This window comes from Raphanus sativus, chromosome 6, assembly GCF_000801105.2.
Source record: "Raphanus sativus cultivar WK10039 chromosome 6, ASM80110v3, whole genome shotgun sequence".
In the NCBI taxonomy this organism is placed as follows: Eukaryota; Viridiplantae; Streptophyta; class Magnoliopsida; order Brassicales; family Brassicaceae; genus Raphanus; species Raphanus sativus.
Window position 1 is genome coordinate 40,136,661 of NC_079516.1, and position 26,982 is coordinate 40,163,642.

A 26,982-nucleotide genomic window follows, 5' to 3' on the forward strand; every position below is an offset into this window, starting at 1 on the left:
ACTCATAAAACTCATAAAAACAGGGCATTGAAATTTAATGAAGGACATAAGGTTTTAATACATCACATCAAACTCCTAAACAAAAGGGTATTAAATGTTAGTTAGCAATCTTAAAATCACTCGGTATTAGGTGGTCTTTGAAGATCCAAATAAATATTAACATTGTTTATCTCTCATGACACTTCAAGATATCTCTCACAATCATATTTTCACTTAGTACTTTTAGTCTCAGACAAACAACTATCAAAACTACGTTGTGGTCCTAGTGTTTTTTTTTCTATCGATGATCTATCATTTGCGCAAGTGTATGATTTATATATAGCCTCATGAGCTAACCGAAAATCTGATGATTTTGGAAAGAAAAACCTTAATGAAGAAAGATTTGATCGTTGTGAAGTCATTTCCAACTGTTGCCCATAAATCCTTAAGGACCTCACTTGTGAATCCATCAGATCTCGAGGATTTGTCATGTAGCATAGCAAATAATGTTTTTAATCTCCACTTAAGTCACTTCCGGCTCAGGATAAGAAATATCCTCTGACCAACATCTGAACAGCAAAAGACTTTCCAGTTCTTCCACTATCATATCCTAAAAGTCATCTGGCTCGTGAGTCAAAAACTCCCGAGAGAACCTTTGCCTCAGCTTTATCTGCGTCCCCTGTTTTCAGTAGAACTCCATTATGATCAATCACCTCTCTGATTATATTCCTCATCCTATGGATCAACGTCATTTTGTAAAAAAATGAAAATTAGATATCGATCTCTTTGTGTAATGTTATGCATAAGGTTATCTCAAAAATCCTTGCAATCCGACTAAAGAAAATACTTCTGAAGTTCATTACCCACGATCAATATGCTTTCGTCAAAGAGAGATTGTTGATGGAAAATAGTTTACTTGCAAGAGAGATAATGAAAGACTATCACAAGGACGATATATCACCAATATGTGCAACGAAAATTGACATATCAAAAGAAGTTGATTTAGTTCAGTGGGAATTTTTTTTTTTGAACACTCTTTCTGCTAAAGGTTTCCCGCCAAATTACATACACCGGATCAAACTTATGCATAATAGTCTATTTTTCGGTCCAAGTGAATGAACAGCTAGCAACTTTTTCAGAGTAAAAGAGGGTTGTCTGAAGGCTATGCTGCAGTATATCTCTTTGTTATGTGCATGAATGTGCTATCTCATTTGACTGATAATATGGAAATTGAAATAAGAATTGGTTTTCACCCGAAATGCAAGAACATTAACTTAGCGCACTTGTGTTTTGCGATGATTCGTTTTGATAAATCAATTAAAAATCTAAATTTTTATAACTCGTACAAGCTAAACCAAGTATCAAATACACACAAAAATACCTAAGTTCTTATTCTTGGGTCCACCTCTAGTTAAAAGAAGTCAAGAGAAGACATATTCATTTATTAATTTCATATGATACAATTACGTAAAGAAGATATACTGGAACAAGAAAATTAACCAACACAGACTTGTACATTTTTATTTCAAGAAACCAAAAAAAAATCCGATAGTTCTTCTAGAGATCATGTCTCCAGCCTCTCTTCCCAAACCCAGTAGGACTTTGACTAGGACTAACCGGTTTACGGAAATCCATTTTCGGGTTAGGACTCCTAGGACCAGTATAACCAGTTGCTACTACTCCACCAGAACTTGACGAATCACAACCTGATCCATTAATCGACCCGTTTTTGGTTGAGGAGTTCCAATACGGCATAAGAGAAGTACCTTGAATCTTGACGGTCGTGTCTTGGTCTCGAACTTTAGCCTTTGCTGATGCGGTTGGAGTCATATAGCTTGGTATATGGCTTGGGCTTTTACATTGCTTATGGGCTGGTTTATATGATCCAAAGTCAATATATTCTCGATCAGTCAGGCCGATTATCATCTTGTCCTTGAGGCTCGTCGGAGTGGTCACATCCATTTCCACCGTCTTCTCAGATACATCATCAGGTGTTGTGGTACCAGCCGTGGTTGCTGCGGCTGTGGGGAAAGGCGGGTAGGGAGGAGGATTGTAAGATTCAGGACAGGGACTGGAACCCGGACCGACTTGACGGGCCATGTATGGTTGGGAAGACATCCAATGGTCAAGCCAGTTCCAACCCCATTGAGTTCTATCAGGCCCGTTGACAGAAAATCCAATTGTCTCGTCGTCATATGTGTGTTGCATTTGCCGCTTCAATATGAAAACCGTAATCATAAGCATGCAAATAATATGTGTTAAAAAAAAGCATGCAAATAATACATATATTTCTGATTTCACGTATAACAATGGCTGTAACTTGTGGATAAAAATAATAAAAATGGAATAGAGAGAAATGGAATAAGATGAATGGAATGCAGTAGAAAAATTAAATAGATCCATTCTATTTATTTCTTAACAAAATTGTTACGAAATTATTTACTTTATATTTTGTTTAATTTTTTTTCGAATCGGTGGAATGAACATTCCATTCTATTCACAGTAACTGTTAATTTTTTTCAAAAACTAATATAATTAATAAATCCAAAGCATTCTATTCCAAAATTAGGTAATCCAGTTGCAGCCAATAACTTCCAAAGTTCAACTTTATCAAATTGAAAAGGAGAGATGACCAACCTGGTAGGTGTATGCATAAGCAAGAGCCCTCTCTCTTTTCATCATTCCTTCACACTTCTCTTTTTCCTGTAAATACTCAAAATATAATTTACAAATATAGTAATATGTTCTAAAAAATATTTTGGAACATAGTATCAATATAAGATTATTCCACATTACCTTTCCTGGAGTTTGGTACAGGCTGGTTCGGTTCACTTCGTGCAATTTCTTAGGTTTCTCTCGTTCGGTTTGGAGATTAGTAGACCCTACAAACCACACAATTACAAATTTTATTTTCACCATCATAAGTCTATATATATATACTTTCTCCTGTAACAAATTCAATTCAATATATATACCATTGGTCGGTTTTTCCATGCCTGATCGCCTCTCTTCTTCTTCAAACTGTTTCTTAAACCGGTCATGAGCAACTTGAAGCTTTCTCGCTCTCACTCGGCCTTGGACACGAACCAGAGCTTGCATGCATTTCATGGTCATTTGTGCCTGTTTTCGTACGTGGTTCCCACGTACCAATGCTTGTAGCCTAACTAGTCCTTTTAAGGCACGAAGTGCTCGTCTCGCCTACAATAGAGAGATGCAAACCCAAAAGAAAATCATTATTACCTTGGCCAAACCGGTTTATTTCTTAATATTGCTAGTTTAGGATTAGTTTGCAACTATAAGTTACGATGAATGAATAAATAAATTAGCTATATTAATCAACCAGTATGTACACAATTTTTAGCGAACACGATTTAATTAGTGAAATGAACTTAGTTATACTACGATTCAAAGCAAAATGTACTTCGACTTTTGAAAGTAGTAACGCATCGTGAGAGTTGAAAATCATTTATTTATAGCGAAAACAAAATTTAGTGACCGAAAATTACCAAATAGCCTCTATAGTGCGATTGGATGAGCACTGCGGCAGTATCTTCCTCTGTCTGGCGGTTGTAGCCGGCAAGACGAACGACTTTGGCTGCGGCTTGTGCTGCAGCAACGGCGGCTTCAGCAGCTGCTGCCGTGGCTATAGCCACAGCCATTGCGTGCTTTCTCTCTCCAACGGTTGTTGCCGGAGTAGAAGCTGTGCTCTCAACCTCATGGGAGATTTCCGGCGAACTTTCGGCTGGGAAATTTTCAAAAGACACGACTTCTTGCATGTCGTGTTGCTGCTGCCACCTGACGGCGGTATTGTTGCTAATGTTGTTTTCTCTCTGCATGTGTTTAATCATCATCATTTGAAATATTCATCTTTACAAGTTTTGCTGGTTTATGATGATTACGTCCTTTTAATTTCGTTTTTTTTTGTATTTTACGTCCAACGTCTTCAACGTTTATGTTATACTATAAATCACTATAGTAATTTGATAAATGACAGATTCAAACACAATTGATAAATGTATAGCAATATAAAACTACATTCCAGTTTTATTAAACGCATATATACAGTACGAACTCAATATTTGTAAAGACTCTAGGACAAAAAAGACAATTTTGAAGCTTAAATATTTGTATTTCAAGGTTTTCCTTTTAAACTTTTGTGAGTAATATTTTAAAAAAAACTTATAATAAAATATATTTTTCAATTCATTTTAAGATTTTTAAATCTTATATATATATATATATATATATATATATATATATATATATATATATATATATATATATATATATATATATATAAATATAAATCAGTCTTTAGTTATTAGGACACAAAAGATCATAGAATTGGACATGGGAATAATCGCACTGTTTATCCCTCTATGAACATATCCAATATTTATAGCTGTCGAGGCAAATATCAGTCTTCAAAATATCACAATTAAATTTGTGAATCAATAAGGGGTTAGACCGTTAGAGTTGAGATCCAAAATAAATAGAAAAGGACAAAGACAATCGGGCTAAACTTTGGATAGTGGTAAAAAAGGGACCTATACCATAGTAATGTGAAGATATATTCTATCTATGGATACAAGTTGACATAAACATACATAAATCAATAGGTGGGGATATAAATGGGGTGGAGTGATGGCGAGGGAACAAAGCAATGCACATGAAGTTTGGTTGAAGGAAAAAAGATTTTTTTAGGTGTCACGAAAATCATATTTCAATGTTCTCATAAGGAGAGCCTCCTTAATTAGTCCATCTCTTTCACAAGGGGACCAATCTTTTCGTCTTTTAATTCATAAATACGGTCTTCGCATTTAATTTTTCTAACTCACTTGTCAAAACATTTATAAGATGGACGATCATATCATTACCCCCCGTTTTAAGCTAAAATTCACATATATCTTATGTACACTCGTTAATAGTGCAAACAAAAGAGAAAAAGGGTCATATTGCAACAAAAAAAGCACAGAGTTGTATGTCCCTCTCTAAATAGTGCCATGTAAAATGAGTTAATTTGTTTGTTTGATATTTCAGGTTAATAAAACTGAGAAAAAAGTGACAAAGGTTTAGAGCATTACGTACATAAGAGTGTGTTAAGACATCCATATCTAATATGAATATTGCTTAATTTCAAGAAGAAAAAGACATTAAACCAAAATTGCTTATAATTTAAGATTTAATTATGCGGCCTTATAGGATAGCTTACTCTTCAAGTTATTTTTTATTCTTCAAGTTATCTTTTGTTATTGCTTTAATTAATTTAAACGTTACACATTTGTACTTTGATTAATGTTAGTTCTTATTTCTTTTTGGGTAAAATAGCGTTAATTGGTATTTTACATTTAGATTCCAAACCTTCTAAGTAACCCACAAAGTCCTAAACGTCAATAATATGTTCGTAGTACAAAGAGTAGTGATGCTGTAATATAATGACAAATGTATGAATTTGATAATTAGAGGTGTGCTTGGGTTACCTTTGAGTCTTTTGGAGAGGATCTAAAGACCTTCTTTTTCACCGTTGAGAACCACCCACCACTCCCTTTCTTCCCCATTTCCGCAAAACTCTTTGATCATATAAGTTCTATTAACACACTGCAATTATTTTGAAAATGTTTATAATTAAAAGTTTCTAAAAGCAGCTTAAAATCTGCAATAGCAACAATTCCAGTAGTAGCCAAAACCAAAACATTGCGATATCCAAGCTTTTGCGTTATACATAACGTTGACATATATCTAGACATGCATAAATGTTAGACATATGCGCATATATAAGAATTAAGGTACTTACATGTTTGTGCAATGTGATCAGCCACTGAAACGCTTTTTGAAGTTAGAGACAGAGAGAGAGATGGAGAGTGTGGAGAGAATGAGAAAGATAAGAGGGAGAGAGGTAACATAGAGTTAAGAAGGAGGAGGTGTCTCATTTCACCACCGATAATGAAATCATTAACGGAGTCACGTGGGGTTCGGTTAAACGCCGTTAAAGTGTTTTTACGAAGTTCACGAGGTTTCTACTTTCGTCTTTTCTTTTTCGTTTTTATTTTAACGCCAATCACCTTGTTTTCTTTTGTAATAAAGTCTTCTGCATTTGTGATGATCTGAAAAAACTAGAAGGAGACAACTGAGCTCATCATTATTAAAAAAAAATGTATTTGACTTTTTTCTCAAATTTGTGGTCTTGTGGACCTAAATTCCATATTTGATTGAAGAAGTTTTAAAACTGAAGCTTAGACTAATCGTCGGGTATGATATGTATAAAATAACTCATGTCACCAATGGTCATCAAATAAAACGAGGATTAGTCTACCCTAATTGTTATTTAAAATAAATTGAGTTAGGCCCGTGTGTAACCTATAGAATCTTTTAGGAATAGTAAAATTCTAACATTGCAATGTACTATATAATAGATCAAATGACGCTGTTTTAATTTAGAACATATTTATTGGGAAATTTAGCAAAAAAAAAACATATTTATTGGGAAGTTTCATGATGAACATCTCATAAACAAAAATAAATTATTTTCCATTAGATGTGTATTCTAAATATTGAAAATTTTATTTAAAACTGAAAGTGTTTTATTTTAAAAGTGTTTAGATGGGATTCTCAACATTAAAATATTCACTTAATAAAAAAAATCTGAAAAATATATTTGTGAGATTTATTTTCTGGAGGTAAACTAAATTAGGATGGAAAAAAACAAAATATGACAATGTGCAGTTGTTTTAATAACGGCGACCTAACTTCTTTTTGCGGGCCCAAGACCTACACCACCTCCAAGTTGGACCACCTTTCTATTTTGATACTCTTTGAGCATTTGAGCCACATATATCCACCCTAGTAACTAAAATATTTTCTGAGTATCAAATATTGTTAGAGATCACGAAAGTTCTAGGGGCATTGGCTGCATTCTCCACTATATTTTACAGTGAAATTTCTCATTTAGAAAAACCCATCAACTATAACCCCAAAAGAACCAAATTTCGAATTTTGTATTAGAGTTGAAAATGCTCTAAGCAATAACAAGTTTAATTAAATATGAAAATCCTTAATGATATATATATACATGTCATGTACGATGTATACCTTTTTGTTTATGCAGGTAGATTATTTTGACTTTTGTAACAGTGTTGGTAAAAAAGATGAATCATTGAATCTCATGGACAACAAAAGGTAAGAGAATGTTTTTCCTTCGTAAAAAAGAGAATATTAAGTTTCAAAAAGAGAGAGAAAATGTTTGTATTGACATTTGAAGAGAATTGCTGGATTTCAAGTTTGAATGCGGAAGTTAAACAAAAATGTTTTATCCCCAAGCTAATTTATATACTTTTTTGGTTAAACAGCTAATTTATATACTTGCTTAGGTAGAAGATTAGAGGCAGAGCTGTGACAAGAAAATTTGATGCCCTAAACCAAATACACATATTACCTAATAAAATTTGTTTTATGATGAAATAACTTAGAAAGTAATCAAAATGTTTTTAAAATAAATTTTGGGTAGAAAGTATACAATTTTCATTATTTTCTTATCGTTTTAAGTTTAACTTATAAATATAAAAGTTTACTTTAAATCAAAATAAAATTTCTAAAATTTCTAAATGTTTAATATACATAAATTTACTTATTTTTGTTCAAAATAAGCATTAATAGCTTTATATACATAACTTTTATTTTAAATGGTAAAATAGGCATTAACAAAATTAGTCAAATAGTACCAGATAAAAGAAAACATAAATACGATGAAGAAAAATGAATTATTATGGCAAATTAAAAGAAGATGAACATATGTATAAACACGAAAATAAAATAAAATAAAATGTTAGGATATATCTCTATAATATTATTTGAGAAGTCAGTTTCTTATGTGTCGCGCTCACGTTAACTCTCACAGTTGTTGATTATATTGATACTTTTAATGAATTAAAAATATAATATTTAAATACTATTATTGATTTTATTTAAATTCTTTTGTAAAATTTTCCAAATAACATATATAATAAAAAGGAAATATTATAAAGGTTATAAAGTGAATTTTAAAACGAAAATATATGTATAAATAATTTAATTTCATTAAAAAGTAAAGTTCACCAAATAGTAATATCCATTTAACAATATTTTTAAATAACATAATATATACTAATAAAATACTTTGTTTATATTTTTCAAAGTAATAGAATCTTTTTTTATATATCTACCTATTTTTAGATGATTACATAAAATAATTAAGTAACATAAACTGATAATTTTCGAAAATAGTTTATAGTTAGTATTATTGAAATGTTATTTGTATTCCTTATATTTAGTTGACTATTATATCTTTCAATTAAAACAAAACATATCTATAAATTATATGTCAGTGGAACTTAATATAACCGGAATCAAAAGTCATAAAATTATTTAGAATCTATAAAAATAATTTAGTTATTGTAAATATTGATATGTGTTCATGAGCTTACAAAAAATTATCAGTTATTTATGTATGTAACTTCCTATAAATTATCGTTTTCTAATATATTTTTAAAAATCAAAATTTAATTTTATATATATTATGAAAATATATGCACATTTAAATGATAAATAAAATTAATGTGACTTGAGTTAATCATAATAAAAATAATTGTACTTCAACTTGAATTTGAAAGAATATATGTAACTTAATATACTCACAACATGAATGACACGACAAATCCAACTTATATCTACAATCATAGTTTACCTATAATAAGAAAATATAGTTTTATAATAACAATAATTTATTTTATAAATATAAATTCTAGGATGACTCAAAACACATTAACAAAATGGAATTAAAATATCAACCAACTATAACAATTTAGTTCTTTTTGTAAAATTTATATATAAAATATATATATATATATATATATATATGCATGAGAATTCAAAATATTATCTCTATATTTATTTACATAATTTTGATTCAAACATTTTAGCTTATTTTTTATTTCATTCTAAGCATAATATATCTTAAGTTATATATAATCTTCCTAATATATATTTAAATATCTAAGACAATAACCAACTGAAATGCAAATAAGAAATTAATCAAAAATTTTAATATATTTAGAATAAAAGATTTTATAGTTGAATTCGTAGAAATAGATGCAATATAATACATCCAAATGATAACGAAATCAAATATAAGAATAGCAAAACTGACTAGATGTAACATATTTAAAATCATATGTCTAATTAAAGTAATATAATATTATTAATATAAACTATGCATAAAATTGTAAATTATTTTAAAATTAAAAGTAAATAGCAGTCAGTTATTATAGTATATGTTTACTTTATAAATATTTATATCCGTGCATGAATACGGAAAAATCACCTAGTTATATTTAATTGGTCATAATTGACGTCTAAGTTATATTTGTATAACATAAATGACGAATATAATGCTTGTGATTTAGTGAGTAAACTAAATGATGCCCTCTAATTCTTTTACAGAAAAAATTGACATAGACGAATGTTTCCAATTTTGCACGGCACTGATTTGAGGGACTACAACGGTCTAAACTAACTAAGGTGGTAGCAAAATAAGGAGAATAATTTTAAATCCTAGAATTTGAAGGTATCTAAAACAATGCTACAGACTACAGTCAGTGGCTCATATTTTTTTATTTCTCGTGAAAATACCGTAGTCTAACATTTAAGGTTTAAAGACCTTTACACACAGGTCTGAGATTCAAATCTCACTTTGCAGTTTTTTGCAGATTACATGAGATATATGTTTCAAATCATGAACAAAATGATTTATTAAACAATTATGCAGACAACAGAAGAAAGATTTACAAAGGAATAAAGAATCTTCAACATGGTGCAAGTAAATCTGGTCAGAAGTGTATCTTCATAAGACAGCTCATATGATGCAGTTTAGCGTTGATCCTCATAAGGCATGGTGAGATTGTATTGTGAGTGGGTAGGACAGATGCCTACTATGATTTTTTTAGTTAGTGTAATTTTGTACAGAATTTTAGTGATGTCCTTGTTGAAAATTTGAATTTGTAAATGCATTAGTAGTGTTTTATAGTTTTAACCTGGATAAAAATTGTTCCTAACTACGCTATCTAAAAATGATGAGTTCTTACAACAAAAAAAAATTGGTAATTTTTATTTTCACCAGATATAAGTAGTTATGCCAATAAATATCCGATAGAAGTAAGTCCAACAGCCAACTCATTAACAATAACCAGACTTCAAGCTGCACTTATATGAAGCAGAAATGCCTAATAATTTTTTTTCTGGAGCGTGATTAGTTTTTAAGATCGCTTCCTGCCCTAGTAAGATGGATGTTAGTTGGGAGCTTCTGATTGGGGTTACGTAGAAAGACTGGAGTTTCTGGCTTTTTCTAAAAAATACACATTCATTTCATAAAAAGATGTTACATGTACGGAGATATCTCAAGAAAATTTTTATAGCTCTGAAATTTGATTCAATGCAAAGATAAACCAGTAGCACTTTCAACTGTTAAAGTATGATTGGACTCCTCTTAGCCTTATTCCCCTATAGGATATTTTAGTGAGTTATGACCATTCAAATTACCGAGGTAATCTGCATAAGGACCTTCATCCTTTCTGTCAATCTATGCTTGTTGTCATGCTAGAAAAAGCATGGGGTTGGACCAGTTTTATTTAATATTAGATTTGATTACATATTGAATCTTTTGGATTAGTCGGGTTGATACCCAACCGACGTATTGGTCATGGTCTAAACGATAGTTTAAAGGCTCATAAAAGTCTATTTACAAGCTATGGCCAAAAATATTTATATGAAATTATAAAGACCCACCCCTAGTTTGAGTCAGAAGGAGTCTTTGGAACCTCCATTTTTTGGATACTAATCTAGTCCATGCAATCTAAGGTAAACTATATTGAGTTTAGGTAAGAGTACATTGCTTCTTTTCTTTATTAAATCTGATGTTCCAATTGATTTCCGCTATCAACTAATTATAGTCAGTTCAATAAGTGAAATGCATTAGCTTTCCACCTATAGGTTGGACAATAAGGATCATAGAAGGGCAATCATGTTTACCCAATGCTAAATGCAGTTATATAGAGTCACGACATGAGTATAGCTCAACAAAGAGAAGAGATACTCTAAACATCCACTAAAATCAAATAAAATCAAATTTGGTTTTCTGTTTGTTCTAAACGATCTTCAGGACGGATGTGCCACACACGTGCTTTTTTCTATCCAATTTTATTCAAACAGCGGCCGCGGTCATGATGAGTCCTTCTTATCAAAAATAGACTAGCTTTTACTGCTATCGTTTGGACTTGTCATAATTAATTAGGAAGATCTGAATGGGGGACACGCAAATTTCCTAGGGAAATCCAAATGATTTTTTCAATCGTTTTGACCTTGGTTATGCAAGGTCCTCTTCTTCAAATAGTGGAATGTGGATCACTTGTAGGAATTTTAGGAATAACGTAAAGATAAATTGATAATCTTTGCCAGACTATGCATGATTAAAAAAAACATGCCTTTCGGTATGATTGTTGAGAAGGTAGATGCAGCTCCCAAAGGGAGTAACTTGAATTTTTTATAATAAAAATATATATTTGAAGAGTGAAACTAAGTAAAATTCTGAAACTACTAATTTTGAAAAATCAGATGAATTGTAGTTAGATGATTTAGGACTATTAGAAAAGGATCCACTTTTTGAGTTATATGAGTTAAAATGAGACATTGCTTTTGCTAATTCAAACTGAAAGATAATATAAAATCGATCTAACTTCCTACATCAAACTAATGAATTGAGATTTTCCTACCTCCGAGCACTGAACCCTCTGGATTCTCAGAAAATGCTGAATACCCCCCACCCCTTCAAAGATTGCACCTTATTCATCATCTCTTCTCTTGAGCTTATCGGGCCTTCCATTTTGCTAAGGCTTAATAAGCCTTTAAGACTTTCCTGGACCTTATTACAAACACAAGAATACAATCGAATAATAAAAAGGAAAAAAAAAAATACAATGCTGACGTGTTCCGTCCCAAAAGAAAAGGAGAAATATTTGTCTTTCCTTAATTTCCAGAAGAAGAAGGCTCTCTGTGAGAGAGAGAGAGAGACCACAGAAGAAGGCGAGATCGAGAAAGAGATTCTCCGCTGATAGCATCGAAGCTTAGGAGGAAACCAATGTATCCGACCGGTCAACAGGTCAGTTCATCAATTTTCAGCTTTCTTCCGTCGATGTTGATTCTTTCAGTTGCATGCGACTACATTGACTAAAGTTAATGCAATCGATTTCTTGTTCATTTCTCTTAGTTTCTATCTAAAGGTTTCAGCTTTACGAGTTTGAGGATTAGGGTTTTATGAAAGGATGGATTTTTTTTATATATAATCAGAGCTTTTGCATGTGTGGATTTGTAGATGTTTGCCCAAACGATGATGGAGTTGGATCCAAAAGAAACAAGCTCAAGAGATAATGGAGGAGGAGGGATGTCTCATGCTGAGTTTGCTTTGTTCAATTCCGACAGGCTTCAGTCTGATCTCGAAGACATGGGCAACAAGATCAAACAGCACGAAGACAACTTGAAGTTTCTCAAGTCTCAGAAAAACAAACTTGATGAATCAATCCTCGAATTGCAAGGTTCCAGATTTCACCACCCCTAGCTTATAAAGAGGTGTCACAATAATGTCTCTTTGTTTTTTTGCAGTTCATATGAGCAAGCTTCATACGTCAGGCACTTGTAGAACTGAAACCCAAGATGATAATACCATAAACGAACAGATCCTTGAGCACGTTAACTCAGCCGCTGGAGTTTTGAGTTATGTTCAGTCTCATCACTACTCGCAGGCTTCTCAGTTAGATATGACTAACGGTGTGGTTGGAGTTGTAGGCAAACTGGGGAAAGTCAATGACGATAACCTCAGCCAGTTTAGTAGTTTCCAAACTCCCTCACACTCTCATTCCTTTTTTCTTTTTGGTTCACATTGTGATGATTGATTCCTTTTGGTTTTAAAACCGCAGGGTTTTGTCGGATTACTTAGGGACACGGTCGATGTTGGGACTTGTATACAAGGATTACAAAAGTGTTAACCCTTTGGAGAAGTATGACAACCACGGCTACGTTGATAGAAACGGTGCCATTCACGGTCTTGCCTCTTCCATTGGCAGAACCATTGATGGCCATTTCCATGTCATCTCTCTAGAAAATCTCAGGTACTACTTTGTTCTTTCTTCTGTATCAAAACTTTGTTTTATTTAATGACTTTGGTGACTTTTTTTAGAGCGTATGTTGGCAAGTGCGTAGCTGGTGATCCACAGAGAAGGCTTGATCTTCCCAACCCCAAGTTGCCTAACGGCGAGTGTCCTCCTGGTTTTCTTGGATACGCTGTGAACTTGATACAGATAGATCCAGCTTACTTGGTTTGCGTCACGGCATATGGATACGGTCTTCGTGAGACTTTGTTCTACAGTCTCTTCTCTGACCTTCAAGTTTACAAGACGAGGGTTGATATGATTACTGCCCTCCCATGCGTAACTGATGGTGCAGTGTCTCTGGATGGAGGAATCATCAGAAATTCTGGCATCTTCACACTTGGAACCCGGTATGATTCTCACAAAACTTGTTTCCCTCTTTTGGTTCTTATTGTTTTTTTCTTTCACTGTTGTGTAACAAATGCAAGTTTCAGTGATGCAAAGGCAAGTGTGAGATTTGCAAAGCCAAGTGGTTCACAGACTACGGGGAATTATAATGAGGCGGAGAGGCAAATGAATGAGGTGAGATGGAAGAAGGAGAAAACGCTGGAGGACATAAAGAGAGCGCAAGTGCTCCATGATCATGCTCTCTACAACTTTGGCAAGAAGAAAGAAGAGTTTGTTAGATGCTTGGCTCAGACTCAGAGTTCATACCCTAATGAGGTAGTGTGAATCTGTCTCTTCTGACTTATCATAGTGTTAGATGAATCAAACCAAATGGCTAATGTTTCTCTGTGTATTTTTTTTGATGTGTTGTGGTGCTTCAGAAAATGAAATCTCCCAGATGAAAAGAGAGCAAGCAAAGAAGGATGGAGCTATGAGTAAAAGCAGTTGGGCCTAATGCTTCTAAACAAAACCATATTTTTGACTTTTAAGAACCTTGGTTTTTGATAAAATTGCTTTCATGGGAAAACATCCAGCGGCGTAGTAGACTGGTTTAGTTTAGTATCAGTTAGCTTTGGCACTCTTATGTCTAGTCAGAATTTTGTTTCGGTTTGACTTGACCATGTACATATATGTTGGATATTTTTACTATCTAATTCAGGCTTTCGAATCTTATCACAAGTTGTTTACAAAATTCAATTCCTTGTTGCTTATAAATGCACTAGAATGTTATAGAGTTACAAATTTCAATTCCTTGTTGCTTATTTGATGCGTGGGAATAGAGAAAATATCGGTAAAAGAATTTTAACGTGTTTGGGCTTGTGGCCATTCGTATCTGGGCTTTTGTTTAGGCCAGCAGCTCGACTTTTAGAGCGATTTTATTTTATTTCAGTGATTTGTATATAACTAATTAAAACATTTATTCAAAATCGCATCATATATACTTTTTTTTTTTTGTAACAGTGCATCATATATACTTCCAGCAAGTTTTTTTTAAAACACCAAATAGATTAAGCATTACAAATGAAAAACTCTTTAGCAATGGAGTCCGCTAAAAGAAGAAAAGACTGAAAGAAGAGGATAGAGCTTCCTTGTCCTAAATGATTTTGTGTCTAATACGTCCTTTCGAGATCATGGCTCGTTTGAACGTTAATTTCAGAATATTCGGACAAAGATGATAGACTAACTTTGGGCCAAATCGATGTAGATCTGATTGGACTGCATGGATCGGGTCTGATACCATGTTAAACTAAATTTGATTACAACCTAAAATAAAATAGGGAGTGATTCATCTATCTTGTATACTACTAAAGATCTATTCTAACTACTACTAGTTGGAGAGATATAGTGTCTCTGATATCTACTGATCAAAGAAATACCAAAAAGTTTACTCTGCGGTATATATTCCAAACGAGTGTTCATGGTATCTGGATGAAGAGAAACGGGAGAAGGCATGGTGAGAAGCCTTTAACCACTGCTACTCTGATCAGAATCATAGATAAAAATATCAGGAACAGATTACTTCGATTCAGAAAATGGGGGACGCACAAATGGAGGATGGGCTGAGATTCTGATTCTCTACAAGACCAGTCTCAAGCAAAAGAGTATAATTTTTGAAATGTATAGAAGAGTTTATTACTTATGAAGCATTTGTAAATGTAATCAAAGGGGTCTTTTGATTGAATAAAATTTAACATTCATTCAAAAAAGATTTATTTTAACTATCGATGTGAGACATTTTGTATCTAATATGTCATTTCGAGATGATGGCTCTTACAACGTTAATCTCAGAATATTTAGATAAAGATTGATGGGTTAACTTTAGACCAAATAAATGTGGATCGGTTTGAACTACATGGATCAGATTCTGAAACCATGTTAAGTTAGATGGATTTTAAACCTAAAACCAATTGGTTATAAAAGGAGTAATCCATCTATTATAATGATCATATTACTTGTATTTAGACCTGGGCACGGATCGGATATCCGGGTTTTTGAAGGTATTTGTGATTTGCTTCGAATGTTACGGATATCTAATTTTTACATTTGCTTTGATTCGGAAAAATACGGATATTCGGAAAAACGGATATCCGAAAGATAAATAGATATTTGCGGATACTTACGGATATCTCATTTATTTTGATTAATACAAATAATCTCAAAAATTCGATACAAATTTGTTTTGTAAAATATTTTTTTACATGATATAAGATAAAAATTAAAAAAATATAGTGAATCTACGTATTTTGTAAATTTTTAAACTTAGTTAACAATTATAATAACACAAAACTTAAAAAAAAATAATAATTGTCATAAATGTTTTCTTTTCCTTTTATGTAATACTTTTATATAAGTAATAATGTGAATAGAATATGTCAAATCATATGTTAGAATAATAATTATATAATTTTATACATTTAAAACTTTAAATATAATAAAATATGCATATATTTATATATTGACGGATCGGATCGGATATTCGCTTCCCAAAATTTTAATATTTGTGATTTGCTTCGATATTAACGGATATTGAATTTTAGTATTTGCTTTGCTTCGAAAGCTTACGGATATTCGGAATTTTCGGATCGAATAGTAACGGATAACGAATCGAATCAAATTTCACGGATAAAATGCCCACCCCTACTTGTATTGTGAATAAAGTAGTTTTCAAATTTTGTCAAACGCATTGTAATTTTGCCAAAAGCATTGTAATGATGTGATTGTGTACCGCCTTGTCAAATAAAACTGTATTGGTCAGTAAAATTTTTAATTCAATTTTTTTGTCAAAATTTCTTGATTTTTTAGAGAAAATCGCATTCAAAACCAGCTACATAGAAACAGCCAACAGTAGCATGCGGATTACCATTTTTGTTCAATGAATCTGTCCCTTGGGCTTGTGCTGGCGTCACGTTTTTATATAGTAAACACCTACATATCACATGATAATAATTGACTGGAGACAATAGGACGGTTGTAAAATAATCATATACACTCATTTCCACCCATGATTATAGTTCGGCGGATGATGTTGTAACAAAAACGGAAAAAAACTATAGTTTGGCGACTTTTATTTTATTTTATTTCACTATTAAGTTTCTAATTTGTTCATTTTTTTGGTCTGACTAATTCATTAATTTCTTCACGTTAAGCAACCAAAACAGTAGGTTATGTCGATAATAGGTAATCTTTGTAATTTCAATTCCTTTTCAGTTTAAATTGAATTATATATCATGTAGTATAACATAAGAGAACACTTTGATGTATGACATTATTATTGCTGAATGCTGACTAGTGAGTGAATCGGACCTGGACTAACTGGAACCAAAGTTCCCAAAATTGTGGATCCCATAGTCGGTGACGGTCGTGGGCCATGACCTTGATTCGTCTCCGTCGGGATAGTTACCTTCACATTTCTGTTTTTTTTGTTTGTAAAATAGTTATTTTGTAAACAATGCATATTTGAATATTCGTTACAGCTATCGAAACACTATCGGTTGAAAAAAGCGTTGCTGGACTTTATATTTGTTTTTAAATGGCAAAATAAAATGTATATTTCTATTCAATATTTTTTGTAAAATCAAAGTGGTCACTCATCGTTTACTTTTCATCGCACCGAATTGCAAAGAATATTGCAGATATAATTATCGTCGAATCACTTGTTGAATAACAAATATCGGAAATACCATACAATTAAAAAAGTTAATTTATATATATAGGATTATTCATATATGTCCATTAGTATAAGGGACGTAAGAATGAAACAATGCATCGGAAAGAAAATCACTTTATTTTCCTCTAGCTAAAGGTTTAATCCGGCCAAGAACGAAACCCCGGTTGAAGGCAACCAGGACGAACCATATATAAATTCCGACACCGTAAACCGGTTTGCCTCAGCCGTTGAATTGATGACCCGATACCCTGGCCAATTCACACGTTGTGAAATGTTCGACCCTGGTCCCGTGTTCAAATACTCACCGTAGTATAGAGTATCTAAAGCAAATGTTGTGTTCCATTCGAGCCAACCTCTGGTGTGTACATGATTGCCGATATACGATAACATGTAAACCGTTCTAGAGTATAGCTTCCATGGCCGGCCTAAATACGTCTGGGTAGTACCATTGGTCGCTTGAAGATCAGATGTCGCCAAAACTCTTGAGGCATGTATCGATATTCCGGTGTTTTGGTTCGGATCTTTTCTGTTTTGAGCTGTGATTGTGTTTTTCTGAAGAGCCATGGGTTTGCGTGCATAGATGCTACAGTTTTGTAGCACTACAGCTGCATTACCAAAGATGAAATCGACTGTACCGTAAATATCGCATTCGCGGAAGAACTGACGGTTTGAATGGACATAGAGTGTGTCTTGGTAACCGATTATACTGCACCGGTATATCACCGCATGGTCAGCTCCAACGCGAAGGGCCACTGCTTGGTGCTTTTCTGGACCAGCCCAATTTTCAAATGTAATGTCCCTGACAATAAATCCAGCTCCAGTTGCGGCTGAAAAATCATCAATAAAATGTTATTGAGTTTATTATCGCTTTAATTTTTAATAAACATAAGAAACCAATGTAACTAAGTCACCTCATCGTGAGTAAGTGTTTTATGTCTAGATATAAATGCAACAAAAGCAGTCAGACAAGCTTAAATGGAGTAAGTATTTGTAAATGTCTTTACCTAGAAATGTTAATGCAACTAGTGGTCTCTAAACGCGTCCAACCACAAAATCAGCCATGACCCACATCCAATTATAAACATAAATTAATTGAACTCTTGTCTGTCTCGCATCATGGATGTATATATATACATACAAATATGTGGGTCAGTAATTGGGCGGCCTACCTCCAACTTTAGGATACGGTACATGTGAACGTGTTTTTCCTTCTAGATGTGTATGCATAAATATAACTGCATATCTCTATGAAGATTTTAATTTACATACATATTAGCATATGTGGAACATGCATTTCCTTATGTAATGATGTGCATATGAGTATTAGATGAGTCATGAGTGTATTACTTTACATTTAAACTTTTTTTTTTTTACCAAAGAATGTTTTATGATTTAAGTAGTGTATAGTAGAGTGCACAGTGCACTTAATGCACATTAAGACCACAACATCATGCATGTAAGTTTGGTTGGATAAGCGGTAGCACCACATAGGATGTTCGATTCAGTGTAAGGGTGTTACCTAACCGAACTCAATCCTAATCATGTTGAAATTTCAATCCAAAACAGTAATACAACTACAAAGCATTAAAAGCTCAGATCAAACTTCAAAGTTTTTCTTTTTCGGTCGGATCAATTAATTTTACTATTTAGCTAAAAACGGTGAAATTTACTAATTATAAATTTTAGTGGGGCATAATCCATATGCAGAATAAAACACAAGCGGTAAAGACAACTAGTTTTGTAAACGATTCTGACTTTTAAGAGAATCTGTCGGACGCTCTAGACCTATCAATGCTAAATCCATACAGCTAGCTTATGGCCCCCATCACAGTATCTGATTCCAAGAACTTTCCTTAGAATATATCTTCTCCTTCTCAACTTGTTTATTAACACATTCGGTCAAAACTATACTACATAATATTTAATCTCTATCAGTACTAATAAATCAATGAGAAAACGAGATATATTATATACATAAATGTTGACCGCCAGTGAGCTTTTTCAAGATTTTATTTTGTAATTGCCACAAAAAGGATCTTTTAATTTTTCAATTATGACGCTACAAAGACCTTTCAGTTTATTCTTTTGGTATTTGCTTAATTGTAATAATAATGTTGGATTTACGTGTTCTTTTACTTTTAACTCTCTATCATTATCGTACTATAATTTCCAAAAAGTTCAAAAAGTGAAAAAGGTCTGGTAAAAAGGAGGAGCAAGGGGAAGGAATAAATCTTACCAAACGACGCCGTGTGGAAAGTGGTAATGTTGTCAAAAATACTCTTCCCTCCAGAAATAACAGTTTTACCCTTGCCATCTCCAACGAACATCAAATTAATTTTTTTCCTACCGATCTTAAGGTTCTTTTCTTCGTACCTTCCCAATATAAAAACACAAAAGATTCACTGAGATATAACGCAATAATTAACACGAGAGGTTACTTTCGTTAATATTCACGGACGTAACAGTTAAAAAAACCAAACATCGAGAAGAAAAAAACACGAGATGCGTGAGGGGTAAAACCGTAAATGTACCTTCCGGCTTTGACATAGATAATAGTCCGGCGAGTACTGTGCTGAGGAGCTTTCTTGATAGCTTCCGATATAGTTTTGCACGTGCCGTTGCCGTCTTTGGAGACGACGATATCAGCTTGTATCTGAGACACCGGCATTTCCAGTAGCTCCCGCTCTCTTCTCTTGGTCCATCTCGGGAACTTCATCTTCTTGCCTCCTACTTCCAAAAGCCTCCTGTTCTGTATCGGCACCCCGGCGAAATCGTCGCCGTCGCCGCTCGCCGCGAATATCGCCAAACAGTTGCTGACGAGCTCCGAGAGATTCTTCACCGCATCCGCCATCTGATCCTTCACTCCGCCGTCGCCGACCCCGTCGAACCCTTCCGTGCACGTGTCGTGGTTCGTCAGAGCCGAGCTCAGCCACGTCATCACGTCTTGCGGCTTCGTCTGGCCGCCGGAGACGGAGACCACTGAGGAGAGAGCGCGTGAGAGCGCGTCGACCGAATCGTCCAGCAGCTCGACGCAGGACTCGTAGGCGGAGCGGACGCGTGGCGGCATGTCGAGGAAGGAGAAAGAGGTGGACGAGTAGAGCGCTTGGGTGAAGTGGTGGAGCGTCATGTTCACCGTCACGTGGATCAGATCTTTAGGGGAGGAGGCGGCGAGGGAGCCCGGGAAGTCCATGAGTGAGTCAACGCATAGCTCGGGGAAGCGAGTCAACGCGCAAGCTTTTGAGATTGCTTGGCTTGGTTTTCGAGCCAGGCCTGGAACGTGTTGGGATGACTTGACTTGTGATCGGACTCCGGCGAAAATCGCGGCGGCGAGGATAAGTGCGAAAGCTACGACGATTGATGAGACAAGAAGCTTCTTTCTTCTCGGACTAGTGTTACCCGGTTGTGATGTCGTGGGGGGTTGGTTTAGGTTCGGAGACGGAGCTGTGGTGGTTGTGACCGAACCACTTGGTTTCGACGGTTCGAGCCTTTCGTACCCCATATTCTTCTCGTTATAGTCTATTGTGATTTTACGTTCTAAAGGACGTATAAGTGCGTATATATATGAGTAATGAGTGAGAGAAGTGTATTAACGAGAGAGTGGTGGTGATTATTGGTGGGACACGCGTCATTTATTCATTCATTTAACATAAGAATAAAACTGCTTTATTTATTTTTATTGTGTTCGAGTTTTTAATTACTTGCGTCAATCTTCGTTTGTTAGTGAGCTTTTTGTTACTGGTCGACATGAGTTAAAAAGATCAATTCAATTGAAACAAAACCTGTCACATTTTTAGAATATTACAAAATAACAACAAAGTTCAGTGAAAGAACTCTTTTATAATGTTCAAAAAAAGAAAAAAAAAATAAAGAACTCTTTATAAGAATTTTATAGATGATTTATCTTATATCTTCCAATAAATACGTACACATCAAAATAATGTTGGTGAAGAAATAATTGGTTATAAATACCATGCTCAATCATTTTGGCTCGAAACGTGTAGTAATAGTGTAATACATTGCAAAACATGTACAAATAAATCTTGAAATTGATTACATTAGATGTGTGCAATGTGTGCCTATTAAAGAACGTGAACTGGCACCTACCAACCAAGGTTAAACTTGTTGAGAGATGATAGTGAAACTACAATAGTCCCACGATTGTTTCCTTTATTATTTTAGAACTCTTTTGAAACAGTTTATAAAACACTCTTAACAGCTAACAGTCACTAGTTAAATCTAGATATCGTTTCAACATCAATCTAACAGAAAACACGATTCAGCTAATGCCAGAATGCGACTAGAAAAGTCCCCATTGTTTCTGATTACATAGACATCTCACGTTGTTCTTTTTCTGTTTTCAAACTTTGACATAATTTTGAACCCAGTGATTTAGATTAATTATAGGTAAATTACTCTAATAAATGTTCGTAAAATTTCTTTATTTTTTAATTATCAATCAAAATTATACTAATCAAATTAAAGATTTCGTGTTCATTGAACAAAATAAAACTATTGATCTGAACACTTCGTATAAAACTGTTTCTCTTTGTATTTTGAGTTTGAGATCTTTGCATGATCGCGAACATGCTGGAATTTTTTTAATATGTTGCATTCTTAATTAAGATGCAAAAGCATATCATTTTTTTGGTTTTAAAAATATTTTTATCAAAAGAAAATAATCTGTCGCAAAAATTATTTAAAATTGAATTGTAGGAAATTTTTCATATATTATATTATCCATATAACCATATTAGCAGTGTTTTTAAACTCGGATCGAATCGACAGTCACACCGGGCCGAACCATGAACCGGACAACAATTCATGTTGGATTAATGTCAAAATCCAACTACAGCAGAACCGATTAAAAATCCACATCAAACGGTTGAAAACCCGAGAAGCAATGATCCATTGAACCGACCAAACCCGAATTCGTATATAAACCAAAATTTTGTTAATAAAATAATTAACTTTTCTTCTTTTACACTAAAAATAGGATTTATGAAAAATAACAAATTATCGTCTTTCGTCTTTTTCTTTTGACTTATCTGCAATCCACAAATCATAAGATTCACAAAGTTTAATTTTCAAGGCAAGATATTTTTTTTTAGTTCTCACTTTGTTTTTTTTTGTATGATCACTTGTATTAACTTCTCAATAACCCATAATCACAAGATTCACAAAGTTCAATTTTCACGTCAAGATATTGTTTTAGTCTAGTTCTCACTTTGTTTAAATTTTATTTCATAAGCACTTGTATTAATACTTTAATAATTGAAACATTTACGTTTTGAAATTTGTATAACTTATAAAAGAACAAAACACTTGTTCTATTTCAAAATATATTTTCTTGACTGATGTGTATAATTTTTTTTAAAGTTATGAAGATTTAGAGTGATAAAAATCTGGAGACTAAATTTTAAATTTTTTTCGTACTAATTTTAGATTTGAACTATTAAATTAGTTTATTTTTTGTTATATTTTAGTTGTTATTTTTAAATAGTTTTAAATATTAGAGCTATTAAAACGTTGTATTTGATATGATATATTTTTAAAAGAATATAAATTATTTAAAAGTATTATTAAATTCGATTTAATCTAATTAAATCCGATCAAACTAGTTCGAACCTGCTCAAACTACAATGATATATGACCCAAATTATTTTTGGTTTGCTAATCGATCCGGTTTTAAAAACACCGTATATTAGAGATTCCAATTCTGTATGCAAGCATCATTCGATTTCTTATTAAACTATTATAAGTAACTGCTCGGACTTAATTCATAAAATTTACAAATTAAATGATATTGTGAGACTTAGCAACTTAGGCAAATTCGATTATGTAAGTAACTAATTGTTGTCTATTAAGAATGTATATAATCTTGTTTCTTAGTTTACAATGCGGCGAGACTTGGACTAACGTACACAATTAGCATTTAGCATATCCATTTAGCATATCTACTTGTACAAGAGATGATGTATATGAACGTTAATTAACTAAAAATATGTTTTTGTTGAAATGTTAAATTTAGTGATCAACAAAGTGTACAATTACAAGTGAAAGAATAAAGATTAAAAGGATTTTTAAAAAGAATATGAATAGATAAGATGTCTGTGTTGTGTAATTAAAGTGACTATGCCATCTGTTTAATATGGTTAGTGAAGAATCAGAACATGCTCAATAATGTTTGGAAAGTCATGTTCTCTTTTCTCTTTAATATTTTAAAGTTGCTAACTTAGGCAGTAAGTTAAATAATATATATCAAATACTTCCAAACTAAACTAAAATCATTCTGATTTATTGCGGCTATTTTTTTATCCCGTGTGACAGTTCTGTATCAAAAAATTTATATGCTTCAGTTTGATTTTCATAAGCCGTATTATTAGTTCAAAAAGTAATATTATAAGCTATAAATAATGTAACATTCATTTAAATTTTATCATCAAAATACACATTTGTTAAACGTAGTAGAGAACTTTCTCTGGGTAAATTTATTAATATATGCTATTAGAAAAAGTTGATCTAAAACATGGAGAGGCGCATCAGTCATCAGCATCTTTGCTATAATTCATTAATAAAGGAGTAAGGAATCGCATATCTTCTTTGTGCGTGGGCGAGGGTCGAAAGTTTTCCAGAGCTTTAACGGCGAGGGTTTAAATTGTTTCTCAAATTCAATTTAAGAGTACATAAACTCTAAAACAAAGCTACACTTGTTGTAAAAAAAAATTATTTGAGTAAATTTAACTTTTTTTTTTTAAAGAAGTTGATCTAAAAGAAATGAGAAAGGTAACATAGATAAGACTGCTCTTGCTTGATTGAAAACATTTATAAGACCTTTCTTATTTGTTTCTCCATCTCTCTATGGATTTCTTAAATTTTTAACATATTTCTTAACAGCACTTTAGCAGTTTATTGTTTATGATAAAAAAACTAATATGATGTAAAAATTGGAAAATGGAGAAACTAATAATAAATGTGTTTCACAATGAAAATGATCTATTCACAAATTAACTTTGTTTTTTATTTAATTAACACAATCATACAACAAGAAGATAAAAATGGACACCAATTTTATTTAATTAGGAGATTCTATAATACATTTTCGTATTTTGTTTCTGCTTTAATCTGTTAAATAATAGTTTTTTCTTACATTTCTTTATGAATATTTTTATTTAGGACTTTCCTAAACCCAAATTTTTTTCTCTTTTTCATAGTTTTATGCTATCTCATCATATGTATTTGGTAGATCGCATGCATTTTTTTTTGTTTCCTTCAAAATTTCTTTAAATTGTTCTCAAAAAGTTTCTGTAAATTTATTTTAAAATTGCTTCTATTAAGATCTTCAAAATTCGTGAACATGGTATCCTGCTACTATAAATATTTAATTTTAGAAAATTAGAATTTACATATATTCTATACTAAATACTTTTGTTGTAATTACAGACTATAGGTTTCTTAAAGAATTGATACAAAAATAAAATTGATACCGAAAAAAAAACTTTTGTTAGAGGTAGGAAGAGGTACAGCATGCAAGTAATACATGAATGCTAAAGAGCCAGTTACTTAATAGCCCATAAGATAAAGATTATTCTAGTAGTGTTTGCGGAGTAAAGACCTGCCAAATCTAAATGGTCTCGCTATATTTACATATAAATCAACAAAACTAATTAAATGTCTTCTAGAACAGGCAGTTGCTTAAACCTTTTTCTTCTTTCGTTTTATCACATGACCCATCATCCTCTATGAGGTGGATTTTGTTGTATAGACAGGCATACTCCTTACTTTGATCTTCTTTGTTAGTAATTTTCTATATAATATTTTCAGATATTATAAATTTACAACCATTTATTAATAGACTGCTATACAATTTCAGTGTAAACTTACCAGGACTAATGATATATGATATTGTTTTGTGCTTATTTAAATTATTGCACACGGAATTTTAGTACATAGAAAGTTGAAGCTTTGTCATCAATCAAAACCTTATCACCAAAGGTTTTGTTTCTTGGGTTCTCGCTTTGTAGCGACCTAATATTATCATACTCCATTTAATAAATTTAATTGCACTATATAGTGATTAGTTAAAAATCCTTTCACGTAATCATGATCTACTTTTATTGATCTAAACTTGCTTTTGATCGACTACAAATTTTCCACTAAGGATTCGATCTAGTATACTATAATAGATTTTCTTATTATGTTTTTAGTGCATGGTTTTCGCACAAATGGATTTGTATATAGTAGCTTTGTCTTGAGATAAAACGCTGAATGCAGTAGGGGTTTTTTTTTTTGTAAACTAAAACGCTGAATGCAGTAGTTGTTTTTCATTTTCTTGGTATACCACTTTTAACTTTTTTCTCTTTTTTGTTCAAACCACTTTTAACTTTATGATTCGGGGTTAAGCAAACGAAAAGTAGTCATCATCTCCTTTTACAAAACATAAAGTAGATGCTTTAAAAATAGAGTTGTAAATCATTCATGTATAGGAAATAAAATAACTTATTCATCAGGAATAATATGATATAGCGAATCAATCAACATTTATCAGTAAACGAATAAACCAAAGTTTCATGAAAAGAAAAGAGCTTCATGAAAAGGTGAATATAATTTGGGTCTTTTACCATAGCTTTATGCATGCATGGATATACACAATATAATATAATATAAACATATCAACATGATGCTACACAACCAGTGGGGTTAGCCTAGTGGTACTTGAGAGAGCTTCGGCCTCAATACGGTCCCGGGTTCGATTCCCACTGGCCACACGGATATGGGTCCATTGCTTTCGACTCATTTGAATGCCCAGGAGAGGGTCTATCCGTGGGCTGTACCTCCACCCGGGGGTTAGGCTTGTGTCATCATTGACCCGGGTTTAACCCTTTCTTTAGAAAAAAAAAAAAACATGATGCTACACCATATAACAATATCCTGTTTGTCAAAAAAGAAACATTACAATATCCAGCTATATTTTATTTAGCTTCCGCCTTAATAATCCTTATATTATGTCATGTTCGATAACAGTCATACATGTGACCTTTATATATATAATATCAACAACGAAGGAAACGTATAATGGAAATACGTCATTTAACAAACAGTGATAAACTGATAATAATGATAGCAAAAATAATGATAATAATGATGATGGAAATACATGCCATGTGATTTGGTTGTGCGGATATCAATACATAACAATCTACATTACAACTTGTAAGTTTAAGACACAAAGATAAGATGCAAAAAAAAAAGGTCCACACACTGTAATTTTGATTATTTTACCGAAAGTATCAAATTGATATCCTTTGTATTTTGAAACAGAATCCACAAACAGTGGTAACTCGTAACATGTGTCAGAGATACAACAAAGACTCTACGAATAAAAGTAGAAAACTATGACAAAAGTCTGTTTAAAAAAAAAAAACTATGACAAAAGTCCTATTAAGTTCTTTCAAACAACCACGAGATTAAAGTATAAGACAAACTCAGGATTATTTTGGATCAATCAAAGACTGATATAGGATTTAAGTATTTAACCACACGTCTCTATTCTAATTGAAATGGGCTTACAATCACTGTCCAAAAAAAAGTCCACACACTGTAATTTTGATTCTTTTACCGAAAGTATCAAATTGATATCCTTTGTATTTTGAAACAGAATCCACAAACAGTGGTAACTCGTAACATGTGTCAGAGATACAACAAAGACTCTTCGAATAAAAG

At 32.7% G+C, this 26,982-nt stretch overlaps 3 protein-coding genes across 4 annotated transcripts; 1 reads left to right on the plus strand and 2 right to left on the minus strand.

Annotated features, from left to right (window-relative positions):
- Positions 1-1,397: 1,397 nt before the first annotated feature.
- On the minus strand, positions 1,398-5,922 carry LOC108806976 (protein IQ-DOMAIN 21). Of its 2 annotated transcripts, none has more exons than XM_018579203.2 (7): positions 5,774-5,922; positions 5,460-5,577; positions 3,486-3,809; positions 2,955-3,177; positions 2,776-2,861; positions 2,617-2,682; positions 1,398-2,193 (listed from the first exon to the last, which is right to left on the minus strand). In XM_018579203.2, the coding sequence occupies exons 2-7, from the start codon at positions 5,535-5,537 to the stop codon at positions 1,537-1,539; spliced, it is 1,434 nt and encodes a 477-aa protein (XP_018434705.1). In that variant the 5' UTR covers positions 5,538-5,577; positions 5,774-5,922; the 3' UTR covers positions 1,398-1,536. The 2 variants fall into 2 exon arrangements, with proteins under 2 accessions (XP_018434705.1, XP_056843514.1); XM_056987534.1 differs by having other exon boundaries at positions 5,460-5,549; positions 5,774-5,812.
- A 6,081-nt stretch (positions 5,923-12,003) lies between these two features.
- LOC108806860 (protein DEFECTIVE IN MERISTEM SILENCING 3) lies at positions 12,004-14,267 on the plus strand. The gene is made up of 7 exons (XM_018579065.2): positions 12,004-12,163; positions 12,377-12,596; positions 12,664-12,883; positions 12,978-13,169; positions 13,238-13,558; positions 13,643-13,871; positions 13,976-14,267. The coding sequence occupies exons 1-7, from the start codon at positions 12,143-12,145 to the stop codon at positions 13,994-13,996; spliced, it is 1,224 nt and encodes a 407-aa protein (XP_018434567.1). The 5' UTR covers positions 12,004-12,142; the 3' UTR covers positions 13,997-14,267.
- Positions 14,268-17,282: 3,015 nt separating this feature from the next.
- Positions 17,283-20,804, minus strand: LOC108812233 (probable pectinesterase/pectinesterase inhibitor 34). Its single transcript, XM_018584431.2, has 3 exons — positions 19,794-20,804; positions 19,499-19,635; positions 17,283-18,089 (listed from the first exon to the last, which is right to left on the minus strand). Exons 1-3 carry the CDS (start codon positions 20,759-20,761, stop codon positions 17,392-17,394), a joined length of 1,803 nt encoding a protein of 600 aa, XP_018439933.1. The 5' UTR covers positions 20,762-20,804; the 3' UTR covers positions 17,283-17,391.
- Between the last annotated feature and the right edge of the window lie 6,178 nt (positions 20,805-26,982).